This window comes from Petaurus breviceps, unplaced genomic scaffold (genome assembly GCF_028583685.1).
Source record: "Petaurus breviceps papuanus isolate PSGF00001 unplaced genomic scaffold, PetGlider_PUasm1.0 120, whole genome shotgun sequence".
In the NCBI taxonomy this organism is placed as follows: Eukaryota; Metazoa; Chordata; class Mammalia; order Diprotodontia; family Petauridae; genus Petaurus; species Petaurus breviceps.
Genome location: NW_027185627.1, coordinates 3,078,437 through 3,095,638, shown reverse-complemented (window position 1 = coordinate 3,095,638; position 17,202 = coordinate 3,078,437). Strand labels below are relative to the sequence as shown.

At 39.7% G+C, this 17,202-nt stretch overlaps 1 protein-coding gene across 2 annotated transcripts in view; it reads right to left on the bottom strand.

Annotated features, from left to right (window-relative positions):
* Positions 1–8,158: 8,158 nt before the first annotated feature.
* The window catches only part of UBFD1 (ubiquitin family domain containing 1), a 9,764-nt gene continuing 720 nt past the window's right edge, over positions 8,159–17,202 (bottom strand). For both annotated transcript variants that reach the window (XM_069089313.1, XM_069089305.1), the window contains exons 2-7: positions 16,735–17,049; positions 15,506–15,714; positions 13,508–13,573; positions 13,187–13,292; positions 10,327–10,409; positions 8,159–8,526 (exon numbers count right to left, since the gene is read on the bottom strand). In XM_069089313.1, coding sequence (XP_068945414.1) covers positions 8,416–8,526; positions 10,327–10,409; positions 13,187–13,292; positions 13,508–13,573; positions 15,506–15,714; positions 16,735–17,032 — 873 coding nt within the window. In that variant the 5' untranslated portion in view covers positions 17,033–17,049 and the 3' untranslated portion in view covers positions 8,159–8,415. The remainder of the gene's footprint in view (positions 8,527–10,326; positions 10,410–13,186; positions 13,293–13,507; positions 13,574–15,505; positions 15,715–16,734; positions 17,050–17,202) is intronic.

Here is a 17,202-nt window from a genome sequence, read left to right as displayed (position 1 = left end):
GCCAAGAGAAGGGGAACTTTGGCTTTGGTGCTCAGAGGCTTTCACCATTGTCTTAAGTGTTCCCTGATCAATAATCCACCCGAGGGTACCAAGTCGATCACCCATGATCCTCAACGGCTCTTTAGTGCAGAAGCCCCACCCGAATCCCAAAATTACATGCCCCACTTTTTGATACTGCTACCTGACCAAACCCTTTCTTTTCCTTTTTCCTCTCACCATACATTCCAGACCACAAGGTGTTTTCTATGGTTTATTTTAAGGGAAAAGAATACTCAAAGATAATTATCAGTACATAAAAATGAAAATTGTCACAGATTATGCAGTATCTATGATTTTCTAACCTAATCTTCAAAGGATGAGAATCTCTTTAAGAGGATGCTAGTATACTAACTGGCTACATTCATGGTCTGAGATAGTTCAATTTGCTTACTTTTGGTCTTTGTACCAATTAGCACAACTAATTGCACTTTTTTTTTCTGTAAGCCCAAGCTCAGTCAATTGGGAAAAGCTCCTGAGAGTGTGTGGCTGGCTCTGTTGTACCCCATTTCTCTATATTCGTCTCCACCCCTCAACACCACCCTTTAATCAGTTAAATCTGCTCTAAATAGTGTTCAACCCAGCACCATTTACCCCTAAGTTCACAAAAGATTTTTCTTTACAGGCAGACAAAAGATTCAATCTCTAGTAAGAGACAGAATTAGAGGAGGCTTTTTGTCTTCCCCAACATTAATCTGAAAAGGTCCTTCAAACATCTTTAGCTTTCCTTAATAACCCCCTTTTAATAATAATAAATCTGCCCTTTTTATGATAATAAAACTTTCTTGAACCTGACATTTTTCACTTGACCTACCTCTTTGGGAACTGAGTTGTAGAGTTGTTTTCCACTTACCCTCCTCAAATCCTAGACTGGGTCCCATATTCTAGTGTCTAGCATTCAGAAATCTGTTTCCCCTTCCCAGCCCCCTTCATGATGATATTGCAGATTCTCATCCTGTCCCTTCAAGACCCTCTGTCTGTGCAAACTGAGTAAGCCTCATCCCTTGAGTCTATCCTTGTCCATTATCCACCTTCCATCCCTTTCCCTGTTAGTCACATTTGGAGACTGCTTCTGGTAATAAAGTGCTGCTAGCCAGCTGGAAGGGGTCATGCTGACAGCTTTGACTGACCTGGAAGGGGGGAAGGAAAGTGATTTTATCACAATGTGGAACTCATACTGAAAACCTCTCTTAACCTTGTATAGAAGCAGGCTGGAATAGGAGAGAAGTGGAGTGATGAGATTTTTTTTTTTTAAAGCAATCAGGGTTAAGTAAGGTTACACAGCCAGTTATTTCTGGGTGTGGTGCTAAGTATCTGAGCCCAGATTCGATCCCCACGTCATCCCGACACTGGAGGCTGTGCTCTTACTTGCTATGCTACCTGGCCGTCCCAGTGATGAGATTTTAAACTGAAAACTAGGCACTTTTAAGTCAAAGGTTAGGCATTTTTATGAAACCAAAAGTACCAAACTTCAGTGCATCCCTGTGTTCAGATTACTGTGGCCAAAACAAAACATGGGAACAGAATGTTTAACCTGTAGTTATTAGCAGACACCATTTGTGATTTCATTTACCCTACTGGTCTAGTTTCAAGGGTTCCTTAAGGGAGGAAGGCAGCTAAAGGAAAAGAATGTTGCATTTCCCTTATCTATATCATATTTCAAGAAGGTAAGGGAACCTTGGTCCCACCCCCTACCCTCATATTTTCTAGTAGTTATAAATTATATTTCTCTTTCTCTCTGTCTATATGTATATATATACACACACACATACATACAGGCTCACTGGAGGTAGGTGGGGGTATAAACAAATAATGTGCAGGGCAAGTTGAAAAAATAATAATGTATACTGGAAGAGTACATGTGGGGTCGGGGGAAGGAGGATAAAAAGGAATCAAGAGAATTATGGTCAGAAAAGGTCAGACAATAAAGAGATGGCTTTTCCATTTTAGTCAACCATAAATTGCTTAGTAAACAAAAAAGAAATTGTAAAGGTTGAAGACTAGTTTATGAAAGCCTTTAATATTGGTGCAGTAGATAAAGGGCTGGGCCTGGAGTCAGAGAGACCCAAATTCAAATCTTGCCTCAGACATTTTCCTAGCTGTGTTACTTGGAGAAGTCACTCAGCCTCTACTGCCTCAGTTTTCTCATCAGTAACAGGGGAATAATGATAGCACCTGCCTCCCAGGGTTGTTGTGAGGATCAAAGGAGATGACATTTGTAAAGCACTTAGCATAATGCTGGCCACAAAGTGAGTGCAATATAAATGTTAACTATGATCATTATTAGGTTGAGAAGGTTGTATTTAGAAGGATTGGAGGAATAGAGTATGGCTGACAAAGAAGGTTAAAATATCACCAATATTCTAGAGAAATTTACCTGCCTCTTTTCAATATCCCCTTTAATCTTCTATTAATATCTAGTATTTGGCCACCTCTTCCCAATTAAAAAAGTTTCATTGATGCCACTTTTTCTTAGCCACTTCTCGATCCATACCCCTACCTACCTCCAATGAGCCCTGCAACAAAGAAAAAAAGTAAAGTAAACCAGCAACATATCACCCATGTCTGGGAGCATATGCAACACTCCGTACCAGCAGTCCCTTAGAAGCTCTCCACTAAAATCTAGCAATCTTCTCACAAGACAGATTTCCAGAACTATTAAGGAAAACTGGGCTGTTGTCAGGGAAAAAAATAAACTTATAAACCGTCCCTTGGGGCTGAAGAGAGAATCCCAAGATATTCTTTAGGTTCAACATAGTGCTTGAAACTCACCTGACCAAGGAAAATTTTCTAATCCCACAATGGTTTCTTCTTTATTTTGCATTTCCAGTTCTCTTGTAAGCAGTATTGCACCACAAACTATGAGGGAAGGAGGGACTGTCACCTGAATTCTGTATTTCCTTTCCCTCCCCCAATAATCATTTGGTACACACTAATGCTTCATAAATGGCTGAATTATGTTACCTTGTAGTTGTTTCACATATATACACATTAAACACATTTTGGTGATCTATGATTTTAATTTTTATGTCCACCAAAGGGTTATGCACACAGGAGATGCTCAAATACTTGTGGAAAGAATGAAATCACAGGTCAAAGGCCCATTTCTTCAGGAAAAGCTTCAAAGATTAACTCAACCACCTCCCTTCTCCAATTCATTCTTGCAATTACTAGGAATGGGCTAGCCAACTTCAGAAGACCATTAAAAGCTAGTCAAGGCCAAATGATGTAATGTCACACTTGGAAATAAAGACCTTTGGAAAGAACAAGGGGAAAAAAGTACAATTACCAGACATGTGTTAAGTATACACTATGAATAAAAGTAAATGAAATCTACTTGAAAGTAGTTGTTATAAGGTATTTTTGAAAACTTGACTGACAAAATTGAGGAGGCAGACTATATCTAGGAAGGGAGTTATTTCTCCATCTTACCTGAAAATAAGAGTCAATAAATCAAATGGTTTTAAAAGGCCTTAAATTATATTTCCCCCAAACCAGACTGGGTTCAAGGTGAAGCCAATCTGAAGATAGGCTAGATTCTATACGAGGGCCCCAAACATTTGGTTGGTCTTATCTCTCTCCTCTTAGCACTTTGTCAAGACTATAAACTCCACAAGAACAGTATCAATTAACTAGGTATTCCAAGCATCCAGCAGACATACATTAAGTACAATAAATTATATAGTACTTGTCACATGGATATAGCTACCCTGCAGTCTAAATAATGATCATGCTCCCATATTTATATATATAGATATAGTGTATTTCTCTTACTAGAACATGGTTAGTCAAAGCTGGCAAAAAGATGGCTCTCGCCCCATTTGTCTCCCTTGATGACTTGAATTGGACTCACTCAGTTGCTGGGAGAGTCTGATTACCAACAGAAGTACATCCAGTTTATTCCTCATTGTGGAAGATAAACAAACAAATCAAAGACACAGAATTAATTATCAAACTTTAATTGGTAAGACTAATCTTACAGAATAAACAATGAGATAACCAGTAGAGATTACACTTAAAAAATCCAGCAGTGCAAATCTAATAGACTAAATATTTTTCATTTACCCCCAAACAGGCATTTGATTATTTAAAAATAAAATAAAAATACCATCCAAGTGGTACTTATATCTATTTCATTTTCAAATAATTCTGCAGCGGAAGTTCTTTTTGAGAAATAAAAAATAAGTTGCTTAGAAAGTAAGAAAGCAGTCAGAAATCACAATCACTGAAGCCACACCTAGCCTAGAAGGTAAAGCCATCAAGTGCTGCATCACCACAGCTCTCCTGACCCCTTAACTTCAGAGGAACCAAATCTTTCAGGAGATGAATTTCTGTAAGCCCCATGACACAAAGGAAAAAAAAAATTCTGTAAGACAAGATGAATGAGTAAGACCAGTGATGGAAAAAAAAAAGTTATGGATGATGACTGCCCAAAGAAACCCCACCCAGCACTGCTTAATTGGCACACCAAACACGGGGGGAGGGGAGTTAGGACACTATACTTGGGTTTGCTTTGCTTCAACAGACACGTCTTAGATCTAGAAGAAGAAAAAGAGTTCTTGTTGAAATATGGCAACTTTTACAGATGTGGCAATGTGGGAAAGTTTATCTCTTTGGCCCTTTTAATGCAAAGCAGCAACTCCCTAAGAAGGCTATGTAATAATAACATCATACTCATTACAGACAGAAGTCTTAGCTTTCTGCTAACTCACCTTGATAAGACTGTGCCCAAGCATTCCAACAAAGTGCATCCTTAACTTAGTCCAATTTCAATTAAAATGTGCTACTGCTACCAGGAAAAGTTCCGTATTTGAGTAAGAGATTCATTTAACTTAGAGCTCAAAATTCTACAGATTCTATTGTTTCTAGGCTGACTAAGCAGGCCAAATGTGATAGAATGAAAAGTAGCTAGCCCTCAGCAGTAATCTCAGTATCTTGTCCTCTTATAAAATACCCCCAACCAAGGTTCTATGCCTGTAAGAAGTAACACACAGGAGCAGAGGGCCAGACATCAATATTCTGGAAAGAACAGAAAGGCCAGGAAGCATGTAAGAATCTCTGAAATGAATGGGACATCAAGCTGAGAGCACCGGCCTCTCAAACTATAAATGTGCTTTCCTTCCATTTCCAAGGAAATCTGCTTATATTACATAGCTTTCACTATCTCTCCCACCAATTAAGGGTGGGAGAGGGAAAGATAAGAGGGGAAGCAAAATAAAATTTGAAGCCAGGATAGAGTAAACCTTTCTCCTTTCCTTAAGCTATTATATGTACCTCATCACACTGAGAGAAATCAACTGAACTCAGAAAAAACATTTCTTTTCTCATACAGATTTCAGGGCTGAGGGTGGGGGTGGAAAGGAGAGAAGATATGGAAATAATCCTAAGAAAGTAACTTATTCTCTTACCCCTAAGAGGGGCTGTGGTTCCACTTTGTATGTAAATTTGATTAAAAAAAATCCACTAGGCTGAATAAACTTGTTGAGGTCAGTTACACACCTGATTTTATGGTAATACTTTTGCATGCCGAAAAGGGCACAGACTTAAATCAAACACCTTTTTCATGGCTTCCTTTAACTTCTACTTCTATTCCCCCTGAGACAGATCTTACCCCAGAGTTACATACAATCCTCATCCATATAGACAATCCTATAATGCTCTCTAACAAAGACAGGAAGCTTTGCAATAGGTATAATAACCTCTGATTATTATGAATAGCTCCACACGAAAAAGGTGTAACTTACATTATTGTAAGATAATATGTAATAATTACTTCTGGAGGAAAAAGCACCATTTCACTTAAAAAAAAAAAGACACACACACACACACACAACCTAAACAAAACCAACCACTGAAGCTTAAATCCTACTTTAGTGTACTGACCATAGGCAGAAAAGCAGTTTGGTTTTCAGGAACAGGGTAGAATATAGATAATAACTTGAGGAACAGTTTTAATACTATGGCTCAGCTGGATGGAGGTGATACACCAAAGGGCCATCCACAGTATAAAGGGAAACAACATAGGTGGTACCACTGGGGCTCTGAAAACATTATTTTAGTCAAGCAGAGTGGAGAAAAGGATTTTTTTTTTCTAGAAGAGGCAAGTGGGATGGGTTTAAAAGAAAATACAGAGTACTAGACTAAGACCTGTGAGGACAAGGACCATATTTTACCTAAACTCCCTATCTTACTCAGTGCTCAGCACAGTGCTCTACACTTAGCATGGTTTTAATAAATGCTTGCTCAAATGACATTACTAGATGAAGAAATGAATGCAATGGATGAAGAAAGTTAAAACCAAGACCATGCTAATGCCAGAATTCTAGCTGTTAGGTTACCATTTGGTCTGCAGAGCTGTACAATGCAGCACTGATGGGCTGCTGAGAAGTAAGACATACAGACTTTCCTTCATATACCGTAACTGTCTCCCTGCTAGGGAAACTGAACATTGATATACAATTTGATATATAAATGCTGCAGTTACTGCTACTTTCAAAGGATGGAAACAAAGTTTCTAAGAAACTTCCAACACATATACAATATTTATGCCCTTACTGACAATAAAATGATTTTCCTATACATTAAATAACTTAGAAACAACTGCAATATAATAAGCAGCAGATTATTCTTCCTGTGTGAGCTGGACTCCCAAACTACACATTAGACATGAAGGGTACAGAATAGCTCTCACAACTGGCTTACACTGCATAGTCATTCTCAGTCAAAAACACACACTAAAATATACTCTACACATTGAGAAGGGAGCCACCTAAAACCCGAAGGTTAGGTGTGCTGCTGCTGACAGGTTAAGCTTGGAGACCTAGCCCAGAGGCCTGCATCTGATAGGAGGGGATTTCAAAGACAACAGCAAAGGGAAGAAGCACAGGAGTTTTCCCTCTAGCTTCAGAAGTTATCAATCCATCAAAACAAGGTGACCAAGTATACCAGGAGCACGAGGGACATAAGTGAGAAGGGCAATTCTTGCGATGCTGGTCCAATGGAGTCAGTCTTGTCTTTTAAATATCATCAACTCATGGCAAGCACCTTTCTAGGATAGAAAGGGTCAGTGTGACTGAACCTGAGATAAAGGACACTTGAACTTAATGGCTGGTGAGCAGAATGACAAAAAAAAGAAATAGGAAGCATGACTAAAGTTACAGTTAGACTTCCTTTTTTTTTTTTTTAAATGATGTCCAAAGTAAAACAGGAATGTACCTGAGTTCATTGCCACCTGACAGGGAGTTTTATATGAACCGAACCTGGTTCTTCTTTACTCCAGTGGCCAAATGAACCAGCACAATGGAGTGATAGGCCATGTCAGAGAAAAACCTCCAAATGTTCAGGACTCTTGGTGCCCATTTCTGGTATGAACTGTTATAACAATGGACCATTCACTCCCAAGACAGTCCAGGAAACTATAGGACTACTGCTCAATTCTGCCAGTCATTAAAAGGTGGCAGCTGACTGACCTACATGGGAATCTGGAACCTCAGGGCAAGATGTTTTGCCAAGAGCAGTTGGTTTTCAAAAAGAAAGAATGAGGGACAGGAGCAAATTTGGGGTCACTATGCCCTGAAATGAGCATCTGCAGGATATGATGCTTAAAACCCAATGGTGTGTCCCCTTCCAACCCCCCCATTGTGTGATCAGTCAGCATCACAATAGAATCAAAATGACCACAGGAAATAAAAGGTGAAGGGGTAGTGAAATACAGAGAAGAGGAAAAATAAGTCATCTTTGGATTTACAAATAAAAATTAAAAGCTCAATTTTGCTTGGGGGGGGGGGCAGGGAGGAGGAGGGAAAAGGTTGAGAGGGAGAGGAGGGTTCAGGTCAAACCTGAATCAAAGGCCAGAAAAATATGGCTTACTAACCCCCCCCCCCAACTTTGCATACCATTTACAATTTATATGTAGGAAAACTAAAAAAAGAAAAGAAAAATGTGCCTCAAACTCTGTCACAACAAATCAGCCCAAATTAACCATTTGAAAACCAAAGATTTATGAAAATATTTTTTAGTTCAAATCACATTAAAAAACCCAGATGTATATTTTGATCATTTTGTTTTAAACGAAATTGGCAGATTTACTCTCAGAACACTTAAGAGTATTCCACACAACGCGTTCTGAATTAAGATTTATTGATTTTTACCGTATTCACTTTAAATATGGTTTGAAGCTGACTGAAGGGAAGGGATTTTGCAATTTTAAGTTAAAAGTAAACTAATGGTGAAAGTACATCACCTCTGGCTTCAGTCAATATCTCCTCAGATTTGAATTAATAAAAGTTCCAGGACTATGAAATCCGGGCATGTTGCAGGCCTCTCCCAGCAATGTCCTTCACTTTGGGTCAGTCTCCTGTGCCAGAGGTGAAAGTGCTTTCAAAAATACTGCCATTTTCCCAGCACAGTGTCTTTGATTGCATCCACATACTGAGTTGGAACCCAATACACCCAGTAGTAAGAGGCTTCGGTGGGACCCAACTGAAATGCCTGAAAGGGAAAAAGGAAACCAAAGCAGTACTTCAGAGCCAGGGACACCAAAGAAGCAAGATCCTAACACATCGTTGGAAAAAAATTTTCTAATACACTAACAATTAATCACTCCTCTTCTAGCAAAATTCAGAAATGGCAAATTCCTTTAGACTTGTGATTCTATATTCCAAAGGAGTCTTTCCTGGTCAGATTAAGAAAGGTAGAATTCTTGGGTCAAATATAATGTTCAAAGCAGCAAAAAAAAAAAAAAAAAAAAAGAAATAATACCCAGACTTAGGGCTTCTCCATGGCAACACAGTGGATTTTTAGACAAGGATGACCTATTTGGTATCACTTAAGTTAAAAGCTTGTAAGACTTCAAGCCTTCTTTGAAATCATTTTGAGTGTTAAAAATAGCTCATTTTTAAAAATCACTTTCACTATAAGACTTTAAGAGCTACAAAGGGCAATAGTTCTAAATTAATTCCTTGATAAGGTGACAAAGCTAATTTGTAGCTCTAGCAAATCACTTGGTACCAAGTAACTGGACAAAGGTCAGGGGCAGAGGGGTTGGATACCAAATGTAGTCTTTGAAGCTAAATCTAAGCCCTACTCTTCTTCCAGTATTATGGTGTCAGTGGAAGCTGGAGGAAGACAGAATGGAAGCAGAAAGCACTCATGCTAAGGCTGCCTCATTATAGGCTGCAAAGATATTTTTTTTCTTATCCTTAGAATGAGAATGCAACCAGGTTGATCTCCCTATTCTCTCTCCACAATCCTACTAATATGCAGATCAGCCATAAATATGAAGGCATAAAAAACATTTCTTACTGGATCAAGTGTATTTCTTGCCTTATCCCTTCAGAGCGATAGGGGCTAATGTTGCTACATTTATGATGTGACAGCTGAAAAATCCTAAACAATCTCCACAATTAAAGCATATGAAAATCTGTAGACAAAACCCCCCCCAAAACCTCCCACTTATTTTGGTCATATCCAGTGACAAATGCCCAAGAAATTTAGAAAATTTAGAAAACATTATTGAAAGTCAGCCTTTTCTCTCCCCACCCTTGCCCAGACACCCAATCTTTATGAAGAAGGTAACATGGTTCTGTAGCTATTATTCCAATGGCCCTCTCTCAGACCATTTCTGTAAAAGAGAAGGAATTAGTCATACAATTACTTCATCCTTCACTTCAGTCAGTGTAGTCTTAGTTATAATTACTTCAAAGCAACCCATGTGGATTCAAGGAAGGATTTTGAATTAGTATCTGGGTACAAAAAATATGGATCTAAAGGTTTGTTAAGTCCCCCAAATCACATGAAAGCACACTATGTATTTTTACCTCATACAGCAAGAACAGTTGTTTGAAAACTGCAAAAAATAGATATACTTTAGCAGTATTTCAAACAGTTGACTGCCTGGAGTACTTCCTTATATCAAACTAGAATTTTATTTTTGGCTCAAACTTGAAAGTGAAAATTCCCAAGCCATTGCTAACTCTTCATATCTATTTATCTGGTCTTTAAGCAAAGTTGTGCAAATACAAGGGTTAGGGTTAGTAAACACACATCCTAGGGGACAACTGGAAAAATCTGCCTATTCTATAACAAAAGGACTCAATGCAATATAGGAAAGAAAACAGAAATGAGCTGCCTGGAAGAAGTTGGTGAAGTTGGATTATATGAAACATAAGGGTAGCATAACAGTACATTCTGGGGACTCAGTTCTCTTTCTTTGCAGACAAAACTCCAATTGTCAATTCGGTGGAATTAAAGGCTGAATATATTCTGTTACTAAGCCAGCAGTTTACTTACCATCATGTGGTAATCTTCATGTCCTTCAATAGGTTCACTGACCACATTTTTAATGGAGCCCATGGGTAATTTTTCAGTTCGCTCTAAGTTAAAAGGAATTATACTGATTATTAAATAGTGCTCCAATTTCAGTAAATCTGACATGATTCTCTAACAACACTTGTGGTTCTAATACTTTCCCCTCCCTGACTGAGGAAGACTGACTATTCTCCCAGACCCACAAAAGCTTATGGCCATTCTCTTTTCTAAGAAAGGTCAAACAGAACGTTTTTATCAAATGTACCAAGTGTTCTTTATTTAGAGGAACCGTTCAGAAATAGAAAACTGCTTTCATTTCATCTAAACACAAGATAAAGAAAAGTGTGCCAATATGTATTTAGTCCATCTTAAGAACAAGGACCAAATTTTCTCTGTTGGAATTAAACTGCAGTTCAATAACCTAAGCAATACATTTTTTATGCTTATTGCATAAACCCAATGATGTGTGATGTGCTTTTACTGCCTGGGGCAGGCTTGGTCAGGGAGGGGAGGTAGGAACAGGTGTTTAATAACAGTTTAGACTGACACAGACCAAAAATTTATAAGGAAATTTCACTTAGGTACATTTCCCAATCATTTCTCCTCCTCCCACCCTTATATCCTATGTTATTCTATCCAGAAATATACCCCAGGCCACTGCCTCCCATTCTTGCCCTGCTTCCTCCCTACCCCTGACATGCACACACACATTAAAAATTACCTTAAAAAATCTTTCAGAGTTCATGTAGCATACACCTGCCAGATACCATGCATCACACATGGGCCAAAGACGTTTTATGGCAATTTTAGGAATGGTGGTCAAATAGGAGAAAAGAAGAGGGCAGTGAGTGGCAACTGGAGTAAAACGAGGCTATACAAAGGTAAGCCAAGTAAGGACAGGAGCAAGTAGGACGGCAGGAGAGGAAAGGCATGACAGTGAAGAAATATAACGACAGAAAGGAGGCAGGGTGAAACCACAGTGAAAAGAGACCCAAGGGACACTGTATGTACAGACACACAGACAGACACACAGAACATTCATATGATAGCTGCAAAAACAGAGACAAAGGGAAAAAAGATAGCGAAAGGCTCCGAAGAAAAATTGGGAGTTGAAGGCTGTGGGCTCTAAGTCCTGTTACTAATTACCTGTGTGCCAGGGGAAAAAAAGTTACTTTGGACTTCAGTTTCCTCATCTATGAAATGAATGGGTTAGAACAGATGACTTCTAAAGTCCATTTCAGCTGTAGCATTTTATTATTTCATATTGTCTAAATTAGTTACTACAGCATCTAACACATTCTCCCCTGAAAAAGTTAGCAGTGGGGTTCAGATGTTATTCAACGGACTTACTAGAATTAACACTGGACTAGGAATCAGAGAATCTCAGTTTGAATCCCAGTTGTCTCTTACTGGGCATATGACTTTCAACAAGTCACAATTTGAGCCTAAGATTCCTCATCTGTAGGAAGGAGTTAATAATTGCATTCTCCTATCTTATAGGGCTGCTATCAATAGATTGTAAAGCTCTACATAAATGTAAGCTTCTATTCAAAGTGAATGCTGTACAGTGAACAGAGCTGGTCTTGGAGTGTGGAAGACGTGGTTTCAAGTTCTGATTCTGACATATACTGGCCAGGTGACCCTGGGTATCCACTCAGCTGTTTCTTCATTGGGTAATGTTCTATGCTAATGAAATCATAGTTCTGAAGGAAAAAACCATCAAGCTATACTTGGAAGGTCAGCTGTTTTGGGAGTGATCCTAGACTAGGAATCAACAGTATGATGCTATCCAGCACTCAGTCTGGTATCTAGCCTCACCCAGATTAAAAGCCAATTAGCTTCTGCTGGGAAATTTACAAGATGGGGCAGTGATACTGTGCAATCATTTCTGGACAGGTAATAACAGAGTGACCTTTGTGGCACAGTAGAGGACAAGGGACCTTGGTTATGATCTGAATGGATGTTAAATGACGCTAGATGACCAATAAGGTTTGGTCTGTGAGCATTCATAACAACCTAGGTGCCACATGAGGTCCTCTAGTGCCGCCCTCTGACTGAATTCAAACTTCACAGAACAAATCCCCTTAATAAAAGGATTTGTTCTGTAAAACTTGGACCCAGTCAAAAGGCCTAAACCAAGGACCTAGAAAGCCACTTGTGGCCTTGAGGACACAGGTACCCCGCCCTTGATGGCCATCTTCTGTAACACAAAGTGTTTTTCAGTATCCTAGGGATCTCCCAGCCTTTTCCTATTCTCTCCCTCTCCGGACAACTGGGATGAGAGCTGCCACAGGATGATCAGTACAAAGGAGGTACTCTTTATCTACTTAATGATCACCTCAGCAAAGACAGTTTGAACAAAATAATGCTGATATTTAATAGTAGCCGCCATTTAGATAGTGCTTTATCCTACATAACCTCATTTGACTTTCAAAGCAAAGTATTTATCACCCCCATTTTACAGATGAGGAAACTAAGGCTCAGGGATTTTAAGGGACTTGTCTATGGTCACACAAGCTAAGAGCTGGAAGCAGGATTCAAAGTCAGTTCTCACCTTAATTCAAGTCCAGGGTGCTTCCTGTTATAAGGTACAGCTGTGTCACTCGCCTAGTAAGCAATTTAATAGCCCTTCTAGAAAGAGAATTCTTAATCGGGAGGCACTAATTTGAGATTGAAAAGATAGTGAAAAAGGGTACAACTGAATATAAATGTGTAAAGGGGTAAATTAAAAAATGAGGAATATCTAGAGTATGGTAAAGAGGGGTTAGTTTAGAATAAGGGTGAGAGATGCAACAGAAACAATTTTATTCTGAAGAAAGAAATATTTGTCTTGGCAGATTACCTTTAGTGCCAATCCACAACTGGTCTTGTTCTAATTTAAAGGTGAGTCTCACTTTTCCTCCTGTCTTATTGTACATGCCTGATAAAGGTACCGTTGGTAGTCGTTCCTGGAAACAAGAAAACTGTTGTGGCAGTAAAGCTTGTCATATAGATAAAAGGAATAAGAAAGAAGGGACCAAACTATAGAATATAGGCCATAAAGAATGTTTTTCCCCTGAACAGGGAGGGGAAGAAGAATTAGGAGGAATATCAGAAAACCAAACATAATAGGTTGGTCATGAGATTTCAGAAAGACTACAATAGGTCAAGGGGCTTTGCTTACCTGGGCACCCTTAACCGAAGGCATCACATCTTCAGGTTTCCCTTTATCTAACACTTTTCTGTGTTGCTAGAACATAAATCAGAAAATACAATGCAGAAAAACATGCCTGAAGTGAAGTATTTACTTCTTCACAGCCCTTACCACCCCCAAAATGTAAAAATATATCAGTTTGAAATCTCTGGATGAGTCAAATGGGGAAAAAAATTTGTATCCTAATATTTTGTTTCAAAAATACTCCAGACAGTTAAATAATTGAGAGCCAGTTTTTTTTATTATATTTTATAATATGTTATATATTATAAAATATATTACATTTTATTATATAACCCCTTAAGGCTAGCTCAAGTTATATACACATATGCAGACATATAGTCATATATATATATATATTTATATATGTAGTTAAATCTCAGGCTAAACAAGCATACAAAGTGTGTCTGCCTGAAACAAAAAAAAGGGGACTATAGTATGTCGAGTCTAAACTTTCAGAAATAATTAAGGAATACTAAAAATAACATTCTCACTTGATTAAACCTTTAAAAGTATGGAGAAAGTCTCCTTACAAGTTAAACTCTTAAGTCCATGGTTGAATGATTTTTCTTGGAAAGTGGTTTGCATCTTTTTTTTTTTTTTTGGAGGGGGGCATGGTAATGTTATCACAGACTTTGGAGGCAGATATGATGGCTTTAATCTGGACTAAGAAATACTAATCTATAGTCTGAATGTCAGAGGGAGTCCTACCCACCCACCAATACCTTAAGATTGTTCACATAATGCTTATTAAATGAGCTAGAAGACATGTCTCACCATTCCCCCTAAATAATCTTTCATCTAGTACTTAAAAGTTCTTGTCAATTAAGACAGATCTTCAGAGTATGGAAGACAACAAAGAATCTAACCCTAACTATGAGCAGCATGAATGCCAGAAGAACAATTTTCTATTCCTTCCCAGTTTTTCTATGAGTTTGACATCAACATATCCTTAAAGAAGGTGAAAAAAAGTCTAGGGGCTGGGTCCCTCTCATTAGGCAGTGTTATGCCTCATAACTTCCATCAGGAGAACAAATCAGTATTTTAACAGCACAATTGAATCATGCTTTATGTGTCCCTTTTGAAGGTTACACTATGGGGAAAAGCTTTAGGCTTATTAAGTCAGCGTCAGAAACACAAACCTTGTATTTAAGGGTATACTGTACTCACAAAAGATAGGACATGTTAAACATAAACAGAATTAGGGTATTAATTATTAGGAGAGTTCATACTCATGGATTTACACATTTGTACAGCAAGAAAAGATGCAGAAAAGACCTAGGATAATAAAACAAAATAAGACCTAGAAGAGTTTGCAGGAGAATTCAGGACAGACAAAACATATCTAAGTATAATTTAAAATTGTCTTTTCCTGTCAGCCTAAGGACTATAAAGGATAAAGAGCTTTCGGTTTACCTTGGTTAGGTAAACACCATAGTGTATGTACATTTCTAAAACACAAAGTTTCACGTGCTTTTTAAAATACATCTGGGGCTTTACAGTTTTAGGGGAATGTCTTACAGATATGAACGCTATTATTTCTGATTGCAAGAACTCTGGGTATTTTACCTAACAAAGCAAATCTGGGAACACACGTCCAGTTGTTTGCATGCTCATCTGAAAAGTGATGTAGATCACCAAGTCATTTTTTGTAAAGGTCATGTCATGGTATATCAGAAGACATTATTACCCCCAACTCGGAGCTCTACAACATGGAATATGAAGTCTCCTTATCTTGTATCATTAATCTTTGGAAATGTTAATTATAACTGATGAAACAAAGATAAAAACAGTTAGTTTGAACTTCACTCAAGATCTACATGTCCAGAATGCTGTTTCAGATTTCTACCATAGACTATAGCCAAGAAAAAGCTCCTTCAGAGAAGAATGGAACCAAGAGGCTGGGCTCCCAAGAAATGACACAAACCCCAAATTCTTAGCACCAGCACCAATTAACAAGTCACCAACCTTTTGCCTACAAAGTGGCTCCTTCTTACTCTCTTCAGCTTTCGCTTCTTGCTGTGCTGCATCTTTGGGTGTGTTTACTGCTAAAACATCGTTTATTGTAGATCCAACCACCATAATCTTGGCACCACTGGTTACTTTGATTTCCCGTAATGTTTTCTCCTCAGGTAGAAGTCCCTTAAACATAACTTTCTGCATGGCAGGTGGCAGGCCTTAAGTATGGGAGAAAGGAATAAAATCAAGGGTGAATTTATTTGGATCTATCCAATTTTATTAAGATTTCTGGGGGGTGGTGGTGGAGGGGAGTACAACCTGGTGATTCCATTTCTCTAGGGAATACCCTCCACCCATAAAATTGGCATGTGGGGAACACTTGGATCAAGTGTTGGACTCAAAAATCAATAAAACCTAAGTTTGAATCCTGCCTTACATACTGATGAGCTGTGCAATGCTGATCAGTCACTTATTGTCTCTAAGCCTCAGTTTCCTCGAGGCTCTATAAAATGAGGATTAAAAACTGTACCTATTTCATGGGGTTTTAGGGGAAAAGAATACTAAATGAAGCAACCTTTGTAAAGTACTTTGCAAAACTTAAAAACCAGCTTTAAAAAGTGGACTATAATTATTGTTAGCAAAGGTTACCTGTTTTTTAGAGCAGGGATATGAGTAACCTTTAGCGGGGATGCCCTCGGTTCCTCTCTGATAGGCAAAACCTATGGACCTCTTCTTGGAGAAGAATTCTTCTCAGAAAGTTTTTTTTTTTTGGAGGGGGGAGGGCAGGGCAATTGGGGTTAAGTGACTTGCCCAAGGTCACACGGCTAGCTGTGTGTTTTTGTGTGTGTTAAGTGTCTGAGGCCGGATTTGACCAGCTGAGTCCAGGGCTGGTGCTCACTGTGCCACCTAACCCCCCCCCCCCAAGTTTTTAAATTCATAAAGCAATACATAAGATTACTAAGGAAACCAATTATATCGAAATAAAGACATTTATATGGACACACCAGCACACGAACATATGCTGTCCAGGTTTAAGAGTGCTGCTGCAAAAGGGCCGCGGCAGTGCCCGCGGTGGCCCAGACCCCGCCAGCACGCCAGGCTTTTCGCCCAGGAGGCAGCCAGGCGGCCCTCGGCCCGTCCTAGCTGGGTGCGCCTGGCCAAGTCACTGAACTCCTCTCAGCCTCAGCTCCCCCCTGTAGGGAGGCTGCGGTGCGCGTTCTTCCCCGGGCGGGCGCTACCTGTAATGGAGTGGATCTTGCGCTTCAGCTCGGCCCCCGTGCTGTCCAGAGGCACCCGCACGTCGTACTTGTTCTTGTTCCAGATGATCTTCAGATCCACCAGCTCCTTCTCGGTGTCGGCGTCGTCGCCGTTGCTGACCGAGGCCTGGGCACTGGCTATGCCCCCCTGCGTCTGGTCTGCCTGCAGGCTGCCCTTGGCCGTCGCGGCCGCGGCCGAGGCCGAGGAGGAGGAGCAGCAGGAGGTCTCAGCCTCGGCGTCCACGCAGTTGAGCTGCAGCTTCTGGGCATCCGTTTCCATGCCGGGCTCTTCGACTTCTAAACACGAAACAAAACCCACCGGAGTGCGAGGCGGGGGCGGTGGAGGCAGTGGTGCCCCGGCCTCCTGCAGCTCCTCGGGGGGACGGACCGAGGGCGCCGAGACTGGAGGAGGCGGCGACTTCTCGCGCCCGGCGCGCGGAACGCTGGGGG